The 22,497-nt window shown below is 53.7% G+C and overlaps 1 protein-coding gene across 1 annotated transcript; it reads right to left on the bottom strand.

The window, feature by feature from the left end:
• Positions 1-412: 412 nt before the first annotated feature.
• LOC128349543 (sodium-dependent proline transporter-like) lies at positions 413-19,394 on the bottom strand. The gene is made up of 10 exons (XM_053305983.1): positions 19,280-19,394; positions 18,894-18,980; positions 17,392-17,471; positions 14,083-14,263; positions 6,707-6,838; positions 6,237-6,409; positions 5,656-5,740; positions 4,093-4,211; positions 2,027-2,200; positions 413-574 (listed from the first exon to the last, which is right to left on the bottom strand). Exons 1-10 carry the CDS (start codon positions 19,392-19,394, stop codon positions 413-415), a joined length of 1,308 nt encoding a protein of 435 aa, XP_053161958.1.
• Positions 19,395-22,497: the final 3,103 nt, after the last annotated feature.

The raw sequence follows: 22,497 nt of genomic DNA, 5'->3' as shown, positions 1-22,497 counted from the left end.
TCGGCTGCCCGGGGGTGGGCAGGGGGTGCTCCCCCCCACAGTCACCTTCCCTGGCAGCAGCACAGGAGGGCGCTGTGGAGCCCCAGGCCTGCCTGCAGGAGGAGCTGGGGCGGCGGCGGGGGGGGGGCACCACTGTCCAAGCCCTCCAGCTGGAGGGTGCTTGCAGCAAAAGAGCGGCGTCCATGTGCAAGACACACACACAGACGTGGCCCTTGCCAAAGAGTCGTTGGCTTCCCGGTCCAGCATGCCCAGCCTCTCTTCAGGGGTCCCCGTCTTCATCGGAGCGTCTCCCCGTCCCGGCCAAACAGGCTGCCCAGCGGGAGCAAAAGGTGGGCTGCTCCTGGCAACGATGATGGGCTGGCCGCAGTCGAGGGCTGCCACCCCCAGGCTCAGCTGTCCCGTCCCCCTGGGGTCACGCCCCGCTGCTGTCCTCCAGCTGCCACTGCCACCAGGCCCCGCCCAAGCCACCGCCGGTCAGGTTCACCGTGTACGGCACGTCAGTGACTCCGGCGGACGTGTCTCGGCCACTGGCGGCCCGCCAGGAGTTGAGAGGCCGGATCGCCTTGCTGAAGCGCTGGAAGAGGAGGAGGAGGAGAGGCCCCGTCAGTCCTGGCAGCAGGTGCTGGGTCTTCAGGAGAGGAGGAGAGATGGGCTGGTGGTAGCAAGCATGGCCTCGCTAAGCAGGGCCTGCCCTGGTTGCATAGGCATGGGGGGGGCTACAGGGGAGCAGAGAGCATCTGGGTCCCAAGTGCCCTCCCTGGCAGCAGCATCTCCATGACTGGGCTGAGAGAGGTTCCTGCCTGCAACCTTGGAGAAGCCGCTGCCAGTCTGGGAAGACAATGCTGGGTGAGATGGACCAAGGGTGCTCAAGGATGGACCAAGATGCACTGCTCAGGCCCTGACTTGGGCAGACCTCCCGCGGGGAAAGGGGCCACCCGCTCCTCCTTGCCCTGCCCCATCCGGAGGGCCTTGGCCTAGGAGCTGGGCCTGCAGCACCAGCACCTCCCCCCTGTCCCGCCCCCGCCCCACACATCATGCCCAAGGGGTCCTGATGCAACTCCAGCAGGTTTGCAGAGGCAGCTCTAGCCCTCAGGCTCACTGTGCCAGGCAGGAGCAGCTCAACCTCCTCCCCGCTCAGGCACTTGGCGGCGGCAGCAGGAGCAAGCGAGGAAAAAGGCGGCGGCAGCAGACGGCCTCCTTCCCTGCTTAGTGAGCAGCCAGCCCTGCTGCCCCCCATTCCCCCAGCAGGGAGCAGGAGGCGGCTCCAGCCAGGTATGCAGCGGAAACCGGGGGGGCAGGCAGCACCCAAGGGGGGGCATCACCGGGCCGGAGCCCTCCGGGTTGGACAGGCGTCGGGGGAATTCCTCAGAAGCTCTGCCCCTCCACTAAATTGTCTTTTTTGATCTATTTTAAATTCAGTTCATTAAGCATTTTAAAGGCATTATATTTACTTTTCAGACAATAGTGGAAGGAGATAGGGAGAGGCTCCCTCTGCTGCCGTGTATTAGTGGCCCGCCAAACCTCAAATGTGAGTGGATAGAAGGGGACTGGAAGAGGCACAGCCCACGCCCGAAAGGGTGCCAGTCCCCATTCGGATGGGATCTTGTGCTTCTCTCCTATGCCTCTTTACCCGGGAGTAAGTTCTACGCAGTTCAGTGGGGCTTCCTCCCAGGTTTACTGGCAAGTCACACCCCACGGATTCAAGGGGCCTTGCTTGCCGAAGCCTGCAGCCCCAGCCAGACTGGGAGATGACATAGATGCTGAGCACCTTGAGAGGGCTCCATAGAGACTCACTCCTGAACGACAGCCCTGCCAGGGACACCAGTATCCTTGGCCACATGCTGCCGAGAGGCGGCCATGCCCAAGAGAGACCTAGAGGCTTGCCTCAGGCTCGCTGCTCAGTTGGTGACCAAGGCGGGCTTTGGCTACTGGCCTCGTGGCCACTGGGCCACCCCCACTTCCAGGTCAGTGCAAAGGGGGGGGGCACCAGTAGGAGGAGTGTCGCGCCCCCCCCCCCCTTACTCACATCTGCCAGCGTCCCAGACTCCTTGCAGAGGGCAATGGTGGCCCAGAGGGGGATCTGGATGCAGGTCACGACTCCCATGCAGACCCCCAGGGCTTCCCCCCACGGTGGATATTCATACTTGCCGTAGTGCAAAGTCGTGCTGGATAGATCCAGGAAGATGTAGAAGAGGATGAACTGCAGTTGGGGTGGGGAAGAGGACAAGGAGAAGAGCTGCGGAGATCAAGGCGTGGTGGTGCTCTCCTTCGGGGGGGCGGGGCGGTGCTTAGTCCCCTCCTTGGCACACTGAGCGGTTCAAAACCAGCCCTCGGCTCCCCCCCGCCAAGGTCGACAAGCAGTAGTTCCCACACCTGAGTCCCCAGATGCTGTTGGACTACAGCTCCCATGAGCACCCCTTTGGCCATTACAAGGAAGCCCATCGTGTCCAGCATCCTGTTTCCCACAGTGGCCCACCAGATGCCACTGGAAGCCACAGGCTGGAGTTGAAAGGGGCAGGCCCTCTCATCTCCTGCCATTACTCCCCTGCAACTGGTGCTCAGAGGCATCCTGCCTCTGAGGCTGGAGGTGGCCCACAGTCTTCCGACTAGTAGCCCTTGATAGATCTCTCCTCCATGAAGTCATCCAAACCCCTCTTAAAGCCATCCAGGTGGTTGGCTGTCACCACATCTTGTGGCAGAGAATTCCACAAGTGGATTATGCGTTGTGTGAAAAAGTACTTCCGTTTGCTGGTCCTAAATTTCCCAGCAACCAATTTCGTGGGATGACCCCTGGTTCTAGTGTGATGGGAGAGGGAGAAGAATCTCTCTCTATCCACGTTCTCCACCCCGTGTGTGCTTGTATAGATCACTCTCCCATCATGGCTCCCCGCAGTGGTCAACGAAAGAGCCCCAGGAGGTGGTGTAGCCTGGCCTCCTAAGGAAGGTGCTCCAGGCCCCGGATCCTCTTGTGGCTGGGGATTATGGGAGCTGCAGCCCAGCAGCAGCATCTGGGGCCCATCAAGGGTGGGGACTCCTGGTCTGCAGTTGCCACCCACCCACCCACCCCCCGCCCGCCGTTTAGCAGCAGCAAGAGCCGCAGGGCCGGACTGATGGGCAGAAGCTCCGGCTGTGGGTGCAGAGAGGATATTCAGGGCCTGGTGCAGCAACCGGAGCGCCTCCCCTGCCCGCCTCTTTGGGAGTCCATTATTTCGCCCAGACGAACACACCAGGACTCTCCTCCAGCTGCCTTGGCCAGAGTCAGGCCATCCAGTCCACTCGGGTCTCCCTTGGCCGCCAGAAGCTCTCCAGGCTTCCGCCGAGGGTCTCCCCCAGCCCCACGCGAAGCAGTTGCCAGGGACTGGGGGCCTCGGGGCCTCCTGCCTGCACGGGGGGGGTCACGGGAGGAGGGGAAGCTGCCTTCTCCGGAGCCAGACTCCGCTCTGATGTTGGCCTACAACTCCCACACCCCCTGGCTATTGGCCACTGTGGCTGGGGATTATGGGAGCTGTAGTCCAAAAACAGCTGGCGGCGGGGGGGGCGGGGCAAGGTTGAGCAGACCTGCCTACACTGCACACTGACTGGCAGGCAGCGGCTTCTCCAAGGCTGCAGGCAGGAGTCTCTCCCCCCTGGGCCTGGAGAGGCTGCCAGGGAGGGGACCTGGGACCTTCTGCGTGCAAACAGGCAGGCGCCCCACCCCCCTAAGGGGAGTCTCTGGGAAGAGGGACATGTAGTCACCCATCCAAATGCAAACCAGGGTGGGCCCTGCTTAGCCAAGGAGACCATTCATGCTTTCTGCCACAAGGTCCACAAGCTCTCCTCCCCTGAGCTGGAGCCCCACCATCCCTGCCTCCCAGCCCCAGAGCGCCAGCCCCCCCTCTGCCAAGGGAGCAAAGAGGCCATTCCCTCAGACTGAGCAAGGGGCCCGATCCAGCCAGTGGCCTTGCACTTCTTTGTTAATGGGGAGCCCTTTGGGGACAAGGAGCCATCTTGCAGTGCCAGAGGTGCTTGAGGGATACTTTGAGATCTTTGAAAAGCGGAACGTAAATATTCATAGTAGGGATAGTCGTGGGGGGTGGGGGGGGTTTGACATACCAGGAGTAGCCCTGGGGTAAAGAGCACCCAACAGGCTTTGAAGTAAAGCACCAACTTGCTGCACCAGGGCGGGCAGCAGCGGATCATGTCCACGATGTCTTGGCAGAACTGGGTCACACCTGGGGTGGGGGGAGGAGGAAGAGCAGAACAGGGTGAGTGCAGGGAGCCAAGCGGGTGTGTGTGTGTTTGTGTGTAGAGTACAGCCTGCCCCCGCCCCCCTCCCTGGCACGCACTCTGGGCCAGCTCCCCGCAATACACAGCAGAGCCAAGCCTCAGAGGGCATTGGCCCAGTGGCCCGATGGCTTCGTTTCAGGGTGGGATGCCGTGATCCCTGCCCAGCCTGCAAGAAGAGGCGCGCCCAACGCAGACCCCACAAGCCAGCCCGACTTCCACGGGACGGGTGAAGTGGCAAATTCATTTCTGCCCCATCGCTTTTGTATGGGAGGCTACCAATCTCTGCCCTGGCCAAGGCCAGTTGTCAGTTGGCCAGTTGTCTTCGTCACACCAAGGTGAGAGACGGTCACCTTTCCTCCCTCCGAGGTCAACAGACAAAGGTGATCCCTGCAGGTAGATCCGACTGATTCGAAATCCGAGGTAAGGACGAGAAGGAAGGAAGAGAACCTGCAAAATCCTTTGGACTTCTTACCCCTGCTAACTAGGCAAAGAGGCACCTTTTTAACATGGTGATTCTCTGTATTGAGCAGGGGGAGAGCAACTGGCCCTATCCGTCCCCGGGACAGCATCCCTCCAGTGGCTGTTGCTGGTGTCAGCAGGGACGTTGTGGCAGCTGCGCTTTCTGAAGGCATCCCAATGCGGAGCGTTGCCTCCTCTTGGTTGGCTTTTGCCCTGGCATGAAGAGAGGCCCAGCCACAGCAAGCAGGACAGAGGGGCTGGGGGAAAGGCGGCCCTTGCGCCTCTCCTGTCCTGGGCAGGATACCACCCACTGCCCACAGGAGGAGGAGAGGTCATGGCAGGGGTTGTGGCCAGAAGCCTGGCTGGCTTTGGTCTCCCGGAGGGTCAGACGGGCACCTGGCGGAGCTGCGGCTGGTCACGGCAGGTGGCCCTGGGCGCAGGAGACCTCCGGCTGGGTCTGGCAGCTTCGAGGGCTGGACCCCCAGCCCCACAGCTAGCTCACCTCACCTCACCTGGGGGCGGGGCGGGAATTCCCGCCAACCCCAAATGCCAGGGATGCCAGGAGCAGAGCAAGACAGAGCAAGGAGGGAGGGGACAGCCACACCCGCACCGAGAGCCACCACAATGTGTGGGGTGTGCCTGTGTGTATGGGGGAGAAGGTCCAGCCTAGGAGCCCATGGGTGGGGTATGGAGGGGAAAGGCCCAGGACATGGGGGTGGGGTGGGCAGGGCCCAGCTCAGAGCTTGGTTTTCAGTGTCAGCAGTTGGGAGGGCGAGGGCATATATGGGGGGGGGATCCTGTGAGCATGTGCAGAGTGCCTCATCACGGTCGCTTGATTCAGATCACAAAAGGGCAAACAACAGACACAGGGGGAGGCGTGTAGACCTGTGTGGCCCAACTTGTACACACCCTCTTCTGAACCAAACTTACCTGCACACTCAACTCCCCTCCAGCAGGTGCAGCTTGTGCATATTTCTGTGGCCGAAGCAACCCAGACCACATTCCTGCCCTGTCCCTGGCCCCAGGCACAAAGCCCCAGAGGGCACGTGTGGGGGGGGGGGGCGCCCTCAGGCTGGTTTCCACTTCAGCACCTCCCCTGTTCACAAAGCCCCCTCAAGACAAGAGTCCAAGGTCTGGCATGCAGCCCTCGCCCCAAAACCCCCCAATATTTTTTAAAGCACATTTTTATAACACCTCCCCCACCACCACCAATATATAAATCTCTGGGCAGTTTACAGTTCTAAAACACAAACAATTAAAACATCAAACCAATTAAAGCAGTTTAAAATCCACTTTAAGACTCACTTCCAAAAGGCCTCACTGGCACTGACCCAAGAGCTGTTTCCTGACGATCTGTTCTGAAAGGCAGGAAACCACTTTAGCAAAGCAGAAGACCCTTAGAAACCAGCTCAGCTCCCCCCCGTGTGCCCCCCAGCTGGACCCCCTGTGACATGGCCGGGGGCCTTGCTGCTGCTTCCTGGGTCCCCTCCTCTCCTCTCCCCCCTGCCCACCCTGGGGTCAGGGAGCACCTGGGCCTGGCACAGGTGGGCGTTCTGCGGAGCGCCACAGGACCAGGGCAGGGGGCTCTGCCAGGACGTGCCCAGGTAGTCGAAGGTCCAGGCGATGATGACGTTGTAGTAGAGTGAGACCAGCGAGGAGACCAGCAGCATCGCGAACCCGATCCCTGGTGCGGGGGGGGGGGGGAGAGAGGAGCACGCCAGCCCCCTGCAGAAGCCAGCTGCTGCCAGGAAGCAGGGCTGGGGGTGCGCGGGGGGCTGTGGACCGGTCCCTCTTCTCCCCAAAGGGAGTCATTTGAGGCCCTCCAGGCGGGGGAGAAAGGAACCCAGCAAGAACTCTGCGGTGAGCAGGGCACGGACGATTGCGGGGGGGGGGGCACTCTGGGAGCAGGGGCCTGATCCAGAGAGCTTCCCTGTTCCCTGTGGCCGCCGGTGGAGGCTCACAGGCCATACCCAGAACGTACCTTTCAGGAGCGGGCAGCACTTCCAGACCGTGATGGGCACGGCAGCGCCGTACTGGCCGAGGCTGAGCTCCATCAGGAAGAGGGGCAGCCCAGCGAAGAGCAGCATGACGGCGAGGGGGATCAGGAACACCCCTGCAAGGAGGGACAAGGCAGGAGAGTCTGCGGGGCTGGACGCTGCTGCTCCCGCCAGCCCCAAAGGCAGACTCTGCGGGCAGGGATTGCTCAGGGCTGGCGCATGGCAGCAGTGGGGGCCGGACCGGTGCTCATGGCAAGTGGGCGACAACCACAAGGCCCCCAAGAAAAGGCAACCTGGTGTAGTGGTTAGAGTGTTGGGCTGTAGCCACCGAGGAGACTCAGTCGGAGTCCCCATTCAGCCGAGGTCCTTCTCTCTCGCAGGGTGGCTGTGGGGATGGACAGAGCCACACACACTGCTCTGGGCTTCTTGGAGAAAAAGCCAAATAGAAACGAACACACAAACATACAGCAGTCCTGAGATAAATGTCCTCCTCCTCCCAAAGCAGGAGACATTTATCAGTGGAAGATGGTAAAACCGTTTGTAGAGGCTGCAGCAGACCTCAGGCTTTGCATACAGAGGTCCATGTACAAAAGCTGCCTTCTACCGAGTCAGACCCTTGGTCCATCTAGCTCAGTAGTGTCTTCAGAGACTGGCAGCGGCTTCTCCAAGGTTGCAGGCAGGAGTCTCTCTCAGCCCCGTCTTGGAGATGCTGCCAGGGAGGGAATCTAGGACATGCAGGTGCTCTTCCTAGAGCAGCCCCATCCCCTAAGGGGAATACTTTACAGTGCACACGCATGTAGTCTCCCATTCAAATGCCAACCAGGGTGGACCCTGCTTAGCCAAGGGACGACACTCCATGCTTGCTACCCCAAGACCAGCTCTCCTCCTTGGTCCAAGATGCAGTCAGCAGACAGGCTCAGTGGCTCCCAACTTGGGATCCCCAGATGTTATTGGACTACAACTCCCATCATCCCCTGCCACAAGGGCTAAAGTCCATTGAGACAGGGGGTGCTGGGCGTGGTGATGTCCCAACAACATCTGGGGACCCAACGCTGGTCATAGCCTGAGCCAGACCACTGAGCAGGACTGGTCGGATGGGGACGTGTGTCTTGCCAGTTCTCAGCCAGACCTCCTGGCCCATTTCTGCTGGCCTTGGCCCAGAAGGACCTCTCTGGCTCCAGGGAGGTCAGTATAGAACGGCCTCCTCCATCTCTGGAGGCCCCTCTGCCCAGGGCAGCCAGCCACTGTAACTGGGGATGATGGGTGTCGTAGTCCCAGCAACATTCTGGTTGAGAACCCCTGCCTTATGGAATGCTCTCCCTGGACACAGAAACTCATCTCCTTCTGGTGTCAAGTGAAGAACCTTTTGATTTGCGGATACTTTTAAAAAAGGGTTAACGCCTCATTGTTTAATCTAGCAGGCATTGTAATTCCACAATTTTCAGGGTTGGCTTTTTTGGTCCTGTTTGATCTGCTGTCTTATCTTTGTATTTTTTACACCATTATTATTCAAACAGTATCTGTCGTATTTGCATTTAGTCAGCAGGGCATAGCAAAACAAAAGGAATACATCCAATAAAAACAGGTTACACAGAATGTAAAATAGCAGGCAGGCCCAACCAAAAACATTTTTAAAAACCAAACCAACAAAATCTAGAACGCCAGTAAGGGCAAATTCCATAAAACAGACAAGTAAAATAATACAGGCCCATTTTCACCCCTCTATTGAGTGTATGCAGCAGCCAGCCTTCGACTGAGTTGGACAGGGGCGTATCTAGGGGTAGGGCAGGCAGGGCACGTGCCCCGGGCGCCACTTGAAGGGGGGGCGCCATTTTGTAAAATTAATTTATTTTTTTTAAAAGGCTGCCAAAAACAAAATGGCCACCGTGCATGCTCAAAGGGCCTCTGTGAGGCTCTAGGTCATGCCAGGCTTTGCAGAGGCCATTTGAGCATGCGCGGTGGCCATTTTGTTTTCAGTGGCCTTTTTTTTTTAAAAAAAAAGATTATTTTTTAAAATGGCCACTACACATGCTGAAATGGTCCCTGCAAGGCCCTAGAGGCCAGCGGGGTGAGGGGGAATCTTTGCAACCACCCCCCCAGCCTTTAGGGAGCTCCCCAAAGGGGCTACGGGTAAAAATAATAATAATAATAATATAATATAAGACACTGTACACATATTCAGATTGGCACTATGTACAGAGAATCAGGGCTTGTGAATACTGAGCTGACGCTTAAGAGCTAGGATTGTATTCATCTGCTCTGACTTTGCTTCTTGTGATAAGTGAGTTAAATGTGATGTCTTGCTAATATGGCTATTAATGGTGAGTTTGTCTTTGAATCAGTGTGAAACCCTTAATATTAAGGCCCACTGGGAGTTTCTTGCTCTCTTTCTCTCATTTTAACTGTCTTCCTGAAAGATTAAAATATAGTCCAAGCAGTGACACAGTTTACTCTGCATATCCTTGAATTGTTTTCAGAGTATCTGGGGAAAATCAAATTCTCCATTTATTTTTCAAACTGATGTAATAGTGATGCTAGAATGCATAGTAGAGAATTAGACAGGCACTTCTGTTTAGTTCCCCAAGTACACCTCCACATAGTATTTGGGTATTTCATGAACCCCCACATACTGAAATTTGTAGTTTTCCAGCATTTTTTGGTCTGGCTACGTCCACTGCTAAATAGTTTTTGAAATATTAAAAGGTTAATGAGCTTGACTTGTATTTTTCAGCTGATATTATGGTAAAGTTATCTGAAAGATGGGTGTCAGATGCTTGGACAGTGTTTGCCCTAGGCACTATTTTCCCTAGATACGCCTCTGGAGTTGGACGATCCATCCAAGGCAACCCTGTTTGCACTGAGCAGCAGCAGCAGCAGCAAGCTGGTCATAGGAACATAGGAAGCTGCCATATACTGAGTCAGACCCTTGGTCCATCTAGCTCAGGATTGTCTAACCAGACTGGCAGTGGCTTCTCCAAGGTTGCAGGCAGGAATCTCTCTCAGCCCTATCTTGGAGATGCCGCCAGGGAGGGACCTTGGAACCTAGATGCTCTTCCCAGAGCAACCCCATCATCCCCTAAGCAGGGGAATCTCTTCCAGCGCTCACACTGCTAGGCTCCCATTCAAGTGCAACCAGGGTGGACCCTGCTTAGCTTGCAACCACCAGACCAGCTCTCCTCTCAGTGCAAGGATCTCAGGATTTCAGGCCAAGCAGGGTCTTCTCCAGCCCTACCTGCAGATGCCACAGAATCTTGGAAGTTTTAAGTTGGCATCAAATATATTTTGGATCAAAAGGCAATGGCCCCATCTGTTTGTCAAGCATCATGGGAAGGCTGCTCCCCATCCAGAAGGAAAAGAAGTCACAGCAATGTGAATGCAGCCAAAGAAATTGTGGAATGCGCTCCCTGCTGAGATTCGATCCTCCCCATCTCTGGCAATTTTCAAAAAAACACCTGAAAACCCATCTTTTCACCCAAGCTTTCTCAGCTTCCTAAATTGTGGGGGTTTTAATATCTGGTTTATTTTAAAATTAAGAACCTGATTTTAGGGTTTTTAATGACTGTAATTGTTTAATTGTGTTGGAAGTTAAAGGACTTTGCGCTGTCTCTTTGCCTCAGACAGTGGAGGACAGACTAGTAAGTCAGAGGGCTACAGGGTCAAGACATTTGTCATCCCTTCTCTACTGCTCTGATGCTATCCCTTTGGATATGTAGATTGCTAATCTCAGGGACTAACTTCCTTCCTCTCTCTCTCTTCCCTACCTGTTCTTCTACCTTGCAACATGGCAAGCTCCTCTCCCTGCACCATGTGTGCAGAGAAGATGCAGAATCCATCTGCATCCAGCTAGCTAGCTAGATTAGAGATCCTAACTCCTCACTTTCCTGTCTAGAATGGAGTTCTCTAATAAATGCCATATATATTGATTTGAAACTATGAATTGGCTCCAAGTTCCTTTACTCTCAGCATACACGCATGCCTAACTAAATTCCGCTGTGTTGTGCCTCTGTGCACTCTGCTATAATGAAAAAAGGTTTCTCCTACCTGAGAGAATTCCCAACAAATTGTTGTTTTAAAATGTTTTTAAATTGTTAATTGTTATGTTGTTTTTTAATGTGTTTTAGCTCTTTACTGTTTTGGTGGTTTGTTTTAATTGTAAACCGCCCTGAGCCATTTTGGAAAGGTGGTATACAAATCAAATCAAATCAAATCAAATCAAATCAATCAATCAATCAAGGAATGCGACAGAAATGGGGCTTGTTCGTATCAGGCGCCAGGATTCGAGGAGTTGATCCGGTTTCAGGCACAGGCCTCTCCCGAGTGTCAGTGGAGCAGAGCGATTCCTTGCCAGGAAGGGGAAGGGCCTCTCCCACACTCAACCCAGATGTTTGGGGCTTGGCCAGTTCTGTGGAGGCGCAAGGCCTCTCTGTGGGGCCCGGGGCCGCAGCCAGGCATGGCTCTGCTGACCCCACTCTGGGGCCCCTCCAGCTGCCCAGCAGCCTTCCCGCCTCGGGCACCCTCCGGAGCCTGACCTCAGCAGCGGCTCCACAGACGCGTCCGTCTCTGGCAGGCGGATCTCCCGGCGCTCCCAGCCACAGGCGAGAGTGGATGCCCGACGGGGACATGGGGACGAAACAACCGCCTGCTTTTTCAAACTGGAGATGCCGGGAACCGAAGCAGTTGCTTTGCCACAGAGCTGCAGGCCCGGCGCAAGAGAAGGTGGCCCATCCTACCAGGGCTCACTTCAAGAAGGGCAGGGAGTCCTCTTCGGAGTTCGCCTGGGTTCTCCTCCCCACGTGGACAAGCCGCAGCTCACTGGCAGAGCCCCCGCTGTGCATGCACGAAGCCTCCGGGTCCGCCCCCTGGGCATCTGTGGGGAAAAGTGCCCCAGGCAGCAGCTGGGCTGGGGAGCACAGGCCTCTCCTGGAGAGTGGCTGCCAGTCAGAGGAGGCAGAGCTGGGCCGCGAGAGGGTGCCCAGGGGCCTGACTCAGGTGGGAGCGGCTTCCTGTGTCCCACGCACGGATCCGGAGCCAGGCAACTCAGCAAGACTTCACTCCCCGCTTTGGGTCTGGCCAGTTGAAGATCAAGGAGGACTCTCTTGCCCTGCCACTGAACCCAACTTCCGTACTCGGGCTGATCCCAGAGCCTGCCTGCCTTCTTCCCCTCTGGGTTCATTCTGAACGGGCTTCTCTCTAGTGTCAATGAACTCATCAGACTTGGGATGCTCATTCTGGACTGAACGGAGTTGAATTCTCACCCCGTTTAGCCAAACAAGTGGAAGAGGAGTGGCCTCCAGGTTCTTTGCAGATGTGAGGAGAGGGTGAAGGAAGTGAGGGAGAGTTGCAAGCGAGCAGGAGGGGAGCGCAGAGATCCGGACTTTCCCATACACACTCTGATGGGTGGCGCATTCAATGCAACAATGCTGGCTTGTGGCAAGGGTCACCCATGGTCCCAATCTCTTGCTTACTTGAATCGAAGACAAGGTTTTTCCCCCTTAATTCTTGCCTGTTAAGAGTGTGTGTGTGTGTGTTTGTGTGTGTGTGTGTCCCATCTCAGATACAGAGTCTTCTTTCTTTGCGGTAAATACAGGTATAATCTTATTTAACCTCTGTTTTTAAGGCACCTGCTTACAATCAGAGTTGCCTTCTATATGGATAATTACGCTAGTTAAGAAAAGGGCATCTGGGCCCCTTCCGTGCATCTCACTCTGATGTCTCCATCTGTAGAATCTGCATTTCCCGTCCTATGAGCCTGGAGGCTTGCTGCAGAACAAGGACGTGCGCCAGGAGCCAGCGGCGTATCTAGGGGTAGGGCAGGCAGGGCACGTGCCCTGGGCGCCACTTGAAGGGGGGGCGCCATTTTGTAAAATTATTTAAAAAAAAAAAAAATGGCTGCCAAAAACAAAATACCCACCGTGCATGCTCAAATGGCCTCTGTGAGGCCGTAGGTCATGCCAGGCCTTGCAGAGGCCATTTGAGCATGCGCGGTGGCCATTTTGTTTTCAGTGGCCATTTTTTAAAAAAAAGATTTTTAAAAATGGCCACTGCACATGCTCAAATGGTCCCTGCGAGGCCCTAGAGGCCAGTGGGGGGAGGAGGAACCTTTGCAAACCCCCCAGCCTTTAGGAAGCCCCCCAAAGGGGCTACAGGTAAAAAAATAATAATATATAATATGTCACTGTACACATATTCAGATTGGCACTATGTACAGAGAATCGGGGCTTGTGAATACTGAGCTGACGCTTAAGAGCTAGGATTGTATTCATTTGCTCTTACTTTGCTTCTTGTGATAAGTGAGTTAAATGTGACGTCTTGCTAATATGGCTATTAATGGTGAATTTGTCTTTGAATCAGTGTGAAATCCTTAATATTAAGGCCCACTGGGAGTTTCTTGCTCTCTTTCTCTCATTTTAACTGTCTTTCTGAAAGACTAGAATATATTCCAAGCAGTGACACAGTTTACTCTGCATATCCTTTAATTATTTACAGAGTATCTGGGAAAAGTCAAATTCTCCATTGATTTTTAAAACTTATGTAATGGTGATGCTACAATGCATAGTAGAGAATTAGACAGGCACTTCTGTTTAGTTTTCCAAGTACACCTCCACATAGTATTTGGGTATTTCATGAGCCCCAGCATACTGAAATTTGTAGTTTTCCAGCATTTTTTGGTCTGGCTAAGTCCACTGCTAAATAGTTTTTGAAATATGAAAAGATTAACAAGCTTGACTTGTACTTTTCAGCCGATATTATGGTAAAGTTATCTGAAAGATGGGTGTCAGATGCTTGGACAGGGGGTGCAATTTCAGTGCTTGCCCTAGGCGCTATTGTCCCTAGATACGCCTCTGCCAGGAGCACCTGGCCTTCTGCTCCTTCAAAGAGGGCGACTGGCCGGCCTGGGCCGGTCACACGTTGCTGTCAGGAGGCATCAAGCAGTCACCCCAACACGTCCTCTTAAGACACGCTGGGCGGGTTCAGACAGCACCTTCCCAGGCCACGTGAATCGGGCCACTGTGTGGAACAGGCCACTGGTCTAGAGAGGCCACAGGCCTGATCCAGCAAGACTGTTCCCAGGCTCTTCGGAAGGCCGGGGCTCCACAGAGGAAGGCGTCAGGATTGGCACACTCTGGGCACCTCCCCTTCCTATAGGCGAGGGCCTGGGAAGTATCGTCTGGACCCTTTAACCGTCAGTGGTCTGCTCCGGTCCCACTCAGTCCAGCCGAGACTGCACTCCCCCCACCCTGCGAAATGCCCCCCTCCTCCCGACAATCTCCACTCTGGCTCACCAGCACCCCCAGGGTCGCAGGAAGTGGGGATGCAACCCGGAGGCAGCCAGTGAGTAGGGCGCACGCAAGCAACTCACCTCCTCCGTTACGATAGCAGAGATACGGGAAGCGCCACACATTCCCCAGCCCCACGCAGTATCCGATACAGGAGAGCAGGAACTCATACTTCCCGCCCCACGTCTCCCGGGGCTGGCTGGGCTCAGGGGCCGGAGTGACGGGCTGGGGCTGGCTGGGGCTGGCAGAGGGCCTCTGGCTCGCCTGCAGAGTGGCCCCATGCAGTTGGATGGCACGTCCCGGGGGCAGAACGAGAAAGGAAGGGGGTCAGGTTCGAGAGCCAGCCACCCCCAGGCAGGCCGCTCCAGTGGCAGCCCCAGCAGCACCGGCCATCCTGGGCCTGGAGGAGGGAAAGGGCCTTCTGGAAACACATTATTATTCTTAATTATAATTATTATTTATTGAATCTATATCCTGCCTAGTATAAAAATCTCTAGGCGGTGTACAGAATTGAAAACATAAAACATAACGCATTTAAAATTCATAAAAAATAAAAAAGGGAAAATTGTTGACTTGCTTGGTTAGGGTAGGCCAGTGGTCCAGTTTGGTCCCAGCTTCTCCCTCCAGGATATTCTGTAGAGGTGCAGGTGAGGGGACGTGGGCGGCGGCGGGGGGGAGGTGCCTGTGGTCTATAAGGATGACATTTCTCTTACCAGGGTCCCTGTCAGGGTATCGGACCATATTGAATGTGTGTACTTGAGTTTGGGGACCAGGGATAGATTGGGACTTCTGTTGGTGTACCGATCGCCCCGCTGCCCAGCGGAATCCCTTACTGAGCTCACGGACTTGGTCGCGGAACTCGCGTTGGAGTCTCCCAGATTCTTGGTGCTGGGGGACTTCAATGTTCATTTCAGGACCAATTTGTTTGGGGCAGCTCAGGAGTTCATAGCGGCCATGACAACTATGGGCCTATCCCGTGGTCTCTGGACAGACGCATATTGCAGGTCACACGCTTGATTTGGCATTTTACTCTGATCAGGGTGGTGTTCCGTGGGTGGGGACTCCTACGATTTCCCCGTTGTCATGGACGGACCACCATCTGGTCAAGGTTGGACTTACAACCACTTCCCACCTCCGCAGGGGCGAGGGGCCCATTAGAATGGTCCGCCCGAAGAGGTTATTGGAGCCATTAAGATTCCAAGAAGCCTTGGAGGGATTTAATGTTGGCTTTGCTGGTGATCCTTTTGTATGGTGTTCCTCAAGGCTCCGTACTTTCTCCAATGCTTTTTAACATCTACATGAAACCGCTGGGAGAGATCATCAGGGGATTTGGAGCTGGGTGTTACCAGTACGCTGATGACACCCAGATCTACTTCTCCATGTCAACTTCTTCAGGAGCTGGCATATCCTCCCTAAACGCCTGCCTGGAAGCAGTAATGGGCAGGATGAGGGAGAATAAACTGAAGCTCAATCCAGATAAGACGGAGGTACTTATTGTGCAGGGTCAGAACTCTAGAGACGATTTTGATCTGCCTGTTCTAGATGGGGTTACATGTCCCCAAAAGGAACAGGTTTGCAGTCTGGGAGTACTTCTGGATTCACACCTCTCCCTGGTTTCTCAAGTTGAGGCGGTGGCCAGGGGTGCTTTCTGTCAGTTCCAGCTGATACACCAGCTGCGCCCGTTTCTCTAGATCAATGACCTCAAAACTGGCACATCTGTTGGTGACCTCCAGACTGGACTTCTGTAATGCGCTCTAAGTGGGGCTGCCTTTGTACGTAGTCTGGAAACTTCAGTTGGTTCAGAATGTGGCAGCCAGTTTGGTCTCTGGGTCGTCTTGGAGAGACCATGTTACTCCTTTACTGATGGAGTTACACTGGCCGCCAACAGGTTTCCAGTCAAAATACAAAGTGCTAGTTATAACTTATAAAGCCCTAAACGGCTTAGGCCCTGGGTATCTAAGAGAGCGTCTTCTTCACTACAAGCCCACCGCCCATTGAGGTCATCTGAGGAGGTCCGTCTCCAGTTACCGCCAACTCGTTTGGTGGTCACGCAGAGATGGGCCTTCTCGGTCGCTGCCCTGAGATTGCGGAATATGCTCCCTGCTGGGATACGATACTCATATCTGGCAATTTTCAAAAAACACCTGAAAACTCTTCTTTTCACCCAAGCTTTCTCAGCTTCCTAAATTGTGGGGTTTTTAATTTCTGGTTTATTTTAAAATTCAAAACCCGATTTTGGAGTTTTTAATCATTGTAATTGTTGTTTTAAAATGTTTTAAAATTGTTAATTGTTATGTTGTTTTTTAAAATTTGTTTTAGCTCTTTACTGTTTTAGTGGTGTGTTTTAATTGTAAACCACCCTGAGCCATTTTGGAAGGGTGGTATACAAATCAAATAAATAAAATAAAATAAAAATAAATGGGTCTATCACTGGCTACTAATCAGTGGCTATAGGCCACTTCTAGTCTCAGAGGCAAGACCTGCAGCCACTTTCAGATGCGTTTCTCTCTCCTCGCCTTCAAGCACTTCAAAGCTTCCATACAGCACTTCATGTGAATACCTCTTAAATGCCACTTTTGAAAAGCCTATAAAAACCCAGGATAAATTCAGCCTGAGTCACAGGCCTGGACTCCTGTTTCCTGGAAGGCTGCAAGTGGAGTTGCCTCTGAGTGGGTTGCCTCTGGGCTGTCTTGGGGGTCTTCAAAAGGCCTTTTGGGCCACAGAGAGCAGAAGACCAAGCCAGTTTCACAGGGCTATTGAAGAACCCCCTCCAGAGCGAGCCATCGCACACACAGCCCTCTTGGTATGTTCCACACACAAAGCCTGCAGTGCCCGGCTGCTGGGCTCTGGAAGCAGCCACCGCTGAGCGTTGTCCTGCTCCAGCAGAGGAGTGTCCAAAAGGGAGACTGGATCTGGTTCGAATTCCTGAGCAGCTGGTCAGAGCCGGCCTGGCTGGCCTCAGGGAAAGGCTCCGCAAAGGTCCCTCCTCTGGCTCTTGCTGCACCTGTCCCTCCCCAGGAGGTCACGCCTGCAGATTGGATCTTGCCGTCCTTTGATTGGATTCCAATCTATTTGTACTGCGACACACCCACAGCCCAAGAGACTTGCATGGCTTGGCCTCTTTGGCCTCCCTGTGAGAACACACCGGCAGAGTTTGGGTTTGGTTTGGAATGTGCAACAGGCTCTGCACACACAAAGTCGTCCTCTGCATCAGTGAGGGCTTCCCCGTGCCTCTGATGAAGCAGCCTCTGGCCCATGAAAGCTTCTCCCACAACCAGTAGGTTAGACTTGAAGGTGCAGCCACAGGACTCTTCCGTGGCTTCTGCTTGTGAGCAGGGGTGGCAGGACTGCGGGAACCACAACTGCAGGGGCCACTATCTTGAGTTGCCCACGGGGCACAGGACCCCAATGAAGGGGCCAGAGCCCCAAATCCCATCAGCCACCTGCCTCCCCTGGGCAGCCGTGGAGGCACCTGCACAGAGCAGGGGGGAGAGAGAGAGAGATCCTGGCCTCACCTCACCTGCTCTACTTCCACCTTCATAGGCACTGCCTGGCACTCTGAGAGACTCTTAACAAACATCCGTCATTATTGATCAGCGGGTGGGAGGGAAGGACTGAGTGTGGTTCTCTAAAAGGGGGCGGGGGGGGCAGGTAGAGTTGTAGTCCATCTGGGTGCCCAAGGTTGAGAGGGTCCTCATAGCTAAGCAGGATCTGCCCTGGTTGCATCTGAATGGGAGACTTGATGTGTGAGCACTGCAAGATATTCCCCTTAATAGGGGATGGAGCCGCTCTGGGAAGAGCAGAAGGTTCCAAGTTCCCTCCCTGGCAGCATCTCCAAGATAGGGCTGGGAGAGATTCCTGCCTGCCACCTTGGAAAAGCCGCTGCCAGTCTGTGAAGACAATCCTGAGCTCGATGGACCAATGGTCTGACTCAGTATATGGCAGCTTTCTATGTTCCTAAGGTGAAGTGTGCCATTGAGTCAGTGTCGACCCCTGGCGCCCACAGAGCCCTGGGGTTGTCTTTGGCAGGATACAGGAGGGGTTGACCATGGCCTCCTCCCACGCAGTGTTGGATGATGCCTTTCAGCATCTTCCTATATCGCGGCTGCCCGATGTAGGTGGGAAACTAGGGTTGCCAACTGTCCCTCATTACGCAGGATGTCCCTCATTTCAGGAATGAAGAGTTATGAATTGGTATGAGGTGAGATTCACATGGGACGTGGACTTCCAGGGATGCTAGAGTCAAGTCAGGCCAGGCCTAAGGATGAAATAGGTGAGATTGCCCCCCCCCGACCAAAACACCCACAGCAAAGAGGAGGCAGTAGCTGGAAAGGAGGCCGAGATCCCGGCATGGTTCCTCTTCCTCCCCCTCTGCCATTATAGCTTCACTTGTATGGCTGCTGCTGATGAGCAACATACATGGGCCAGAGGTGCACTCAGGGGTGCTCTGACCCCTGGACTTCGGGGCCAAACTCCAGGGCCTCCACACCCCCTGGGGCCCCCCCAATGCTCCTTAGTCAGTCCTGGGTGGTGTGGTCACCAGTGCTGCTAGTGGCCCACACTGAGCCGGGAGACTGGCTGTGATTTCGGCCTGTGCCGGTTGCTTTCGCGACGGAGCGGGGAAAGAAATGTGCTAAGCTGTGTGTTGAAATGCTTCTCCTAATGCATATTTGCATAAATGCAGCCGTTTTATATTCTTCCATAAGAACATCAGAACAGCCCTGCTGCAGGATCGGGCCCAAGGAGGCCCGTCCAGTCCAGCTGCTTCTCACAGTGGCCCACCAGATGCTGCTGGAAGCCACAGGCAGGAGTTGAGGCTGTGCCCTCCCTCCCTCTGTGACCCCCCTGCATTCTTGTGAGTTCAGTTGCCTTGAGGGCCAGGCTCCCAACTTACCTAAGTACACCTCTGGGCGCACAGTGAGGGGATGCAAAGCACCTTCCCTCCACTCGGTGTGGCCAGTGACTGAGGTGACTTCGGATCCTGGAAAGGGGGAGCCACAAAGGACCCAAGAGGCCGTCTAGTCCAGCCCGCTGCTCAGCTGCTGCAGGGTCCTCCTGGGCAGCCTCTGTGCAAAAGCCTCCAGCCAAGGGGAAGAGCCCGCCGCCGCACTTCCCCACTCGAGTGCCAGGCGCACTCTGCACATGCTCCACTTCCCCAGATGCTCCGCGAGGGCCAGCTGCTGCCACGTCCTCGCCACCAAGGAATCACCGCGCCGCCTGGAGCAGCCTCCCTCCCCCCTCCCCTCCCTTCGGACCCTCCTTCCTCCTCCGGGACTTCACCAGTTGAACCCTTCACGACCCCTGGAGGAGGGCCCCCGCCGCGGCCGCTGCCTGCCTGCGCCGGTCCCTCGCCACCACCGCACCTCCGACTCACCGGGCTGCCGGGCGGCTCCATCGCCTCGCTTGGGGCAGGCAGCGCGCCTCCCGGGGTCGCTCCCCACTGCCCCGAGATGAGCAGCTGCTCCAGGATGGGTGGCTCCCGCTGGCCCCTGCCAGGTGAGGAAGAGGCCAGCATTTGTTTTCAGTGGCCATTTTTAATTTTTAATTTATTTTAAAAAATGGCACCCCCCTTCAAGTGGCGCCCGGGGCATGTGCCCTGCATGCCCCACCCTAGATACACCCCTGAGGTTAAGAAACCCTGTCCTAGGCCATATAGGCTGACTGTGTTTTCCTCCTTACCTTTTCCAACGTTGGCATTCCAGTCTCCAACTACCAGCAGCACATCTTGCTTGCATGTTCTGTCAATTTCAGACTGGAGCATAAAACTCATCAACTTCCTCTTCTTCTGCATCAGTTGTTGGGGCATAGACTTGAAGAACTGCCATGTTAAAAGGTTGTCCATGAAATCTAATTGATATTAGTTGGTCATTGATCGCATTATACCCAAGTACTGTCATTGCTATATCCTTCCTGACTATGAAAGCAACACCATTCCTTCTTTGTTTCTCGTGTTCTGAGTAGTAAACGGTATGACTTTCTGACTGGAAGTGTCCTACTCCAGTCCATTTTAATTCACCGATGCCCAAGATGTCAATCTGTAGTTGATTCATTTCATCTTTCACTGTGTTGAGCTTTCCCATGTTCATGCTTCGTACTTTCCACGTTCCCATTGTAATTCGGTCTTTGCAACTTCGGGTTTTCTTTTCCCGCATGGCAACAGCAGCTGCTAGACGGACGTCCAAAAGGCTTTCGTCTAACCGCATCATAAACACTGAGATCCTCAGCTCTTCCTCAGTAGCATTTTGAGTACCGTCCGACCTGAGGGGCCCATCATCCAGTACTACATCAGCAATCATTCTATTTTGTCTACCCATGTGGTTTTCTTGGTAAAATACAGGAGCGGTTTACCATTGCCTTATCCATGCAGTATGAGATGATGCCTTTGTCGTTGTCACTGAAGTGATTGTCTGCCTCCAGCACCTTCCTATATTGCTGCTGCTCAATATATGTGCCTGCTTGTTTTAGCTGGGCAGCTGGGATGACCTTTGTGCTTTGGGTGACCCTACTGGGAGTATACCTCCTGGTGTACTTTGCTCATCCCTCCCAGGAACACCCCCTTGCCATGATGAGGCAGCATAGCAGGACTTGGGGTGGGTGGGTGATTTTTTAGGTAGAGAACCAATAATAATTTTGCTTTTCACACACAGATGTTGGTATTTACTGAATTTGTACCTAATGTTGGAACATTACTGCCAACTGTACCTGTTTAGTGTAGCAAAATATTGTGTGACTGTTATCCTGAGGGCCACAAGACTGATGGGAATAGAAATTTAATAAATAAATCTCTCTTGCTTTCACAGGTGGCAGTAGAGTTATCATGAAATGATTTTTCATTTGCCATTGAGTGGTAGTTAATATGACCACCAAATATTAATATAATATTACTAGTGAAACAGGCTTGCAGTTGGCCAGCATTCCTTCTTGGAATGGTCACCACACAACGGCCATGCCTGTACTCTCCCTTCATTCATTGCTAGTTGATGTCCAGAAGAGTTTATGTGTGTGGAAAAATGTATATATGTTTGTATTTAACAAAATACCACCCCAAACCTTTGTCTCTGGGCGGTTTACAATAAGAACACAATTGAGACAAATTCAAACAGTAAAACAAATTATTATTATTGTTGTCCCCCCCCCCCCCAGTCAGACAGGTGTTATTGACTGGTTTGTTTTATCCAGACATCGAGTCCTTCCCAAGGACCTGGGAGGGCTGAATTTTATTATCAATGTTGTTGCTGTTATTATTATAGATATCGTCGCAGAATATAGGCTGTTTCCAGTAAAGCTGCTTTTTGTAATTGGCTGATGGTGATTTCCGTGGCTCCTATGGTGTTGAGGTGCTCTTCGAGGTCTTTTGGAATTGCACCTAGGGCACCAATTACTACTGGGATTAGTAATTTCTTCCTCAGAGCACACAAGCCCCACAACCACGCCACAGTAGTGCCTCACTGGGCATATTATATTATTATTTCGGTTTCTATACCACCCTTCCAAAAATGGCTCAGGGCAGTTTACACAGAGAAATAACAAACAAATAAGATGGCCCCCTGTCCCCTAAGGGCTCACATTCTAAAAAGAAACATAAGATAGACACTAGCAACCGTCAATTTAAAAATTAAAACAAGGTTAAAAATCAAAACAGTACATCTAATTAAAAGCTTGTGTGAACAGATGTTTCTTAATTGACTTTTTAATACTCAGGGCCTAAGCTGTTTAGGGCTTTAAGAACATAAGAACATGAGAACAGCCCTGCTGGATCAGGCCCAAGGCCCATCTAGTAAAGCATCCTGTTTCTCACAGTAGCCCACCAGATGCCGCTGGAAGCCACAGGCAGGAGTTGAGGGCATGCCCTCTCTCCTGCCATTACTCCCCTGCAACTGGTACTCAGAGGCACACCCTTGAGGCTGGAGGTGGCCCACAGCCCTCTGACTAGTAGCCATTGATAGTCCTCTCCTCCATGAAGTCATCCAAACCCCTCTTCAAGCCATCCAGGTTGTTGGCTGTCACTACGGATGGTTCTCAGAGCCATCCTGCCTTTTGAGACTGGAGGTGGCCCACAGCCCTCCGACTAGTAGCCATTGATGGACCTCTCCTCCATGAAGCCATCCAAACCCTTCTTAAAGCCATCCAGGTTGTTGGCTGTCACTACGTCCTGTGGCAGAGAGTTCCACAAGTGGATCATGCATTGTGTGAAAAAGTACTTCCGTTTGTTGGTCCTACACCTCCTGGCAATCAATTTCATGGAGTGACCCCTGGTTCTAGTGTTGTGTGAGAGGGAAAAGAATTTTTCTCTCTCCAAATTCTCCAAACCATGCATGATTTTATAGACCTCTATCAGGTCTCCCCACAGTCATCTCTTTTCTAAGCTAAAAAGCCCCAGGTGTTGTAGTCTTGCCTCATAAGAAAGGTGCTCTAGGCCCCTGATCATCTTGGTTGCCCTCTTCTGCACCTTTTCCAGTTCAACAATGTCCTTTTTAAGATGTGGTGACCAGAATTGT

Source organism: Hemicordylus capensis, chromosome 3 (assembly GCF_027244095.1).
Source record: "Hemicordylus capensis ecotype Gifberg chromosome 3, rHemCap1.1.pri, whole genome shotgun sequence".
NCBI lineage: Eukaryota > Metazoa > Chordata > Lepidosauria > Squamata > Cordylidae > Hemicordylus > Hemicordylus capensis.
The sequence above is the reverse complement of the archived record's forward strand: the minus strand, read 5'-3'. Positions and strand labels throughout refer to the sequence as shown.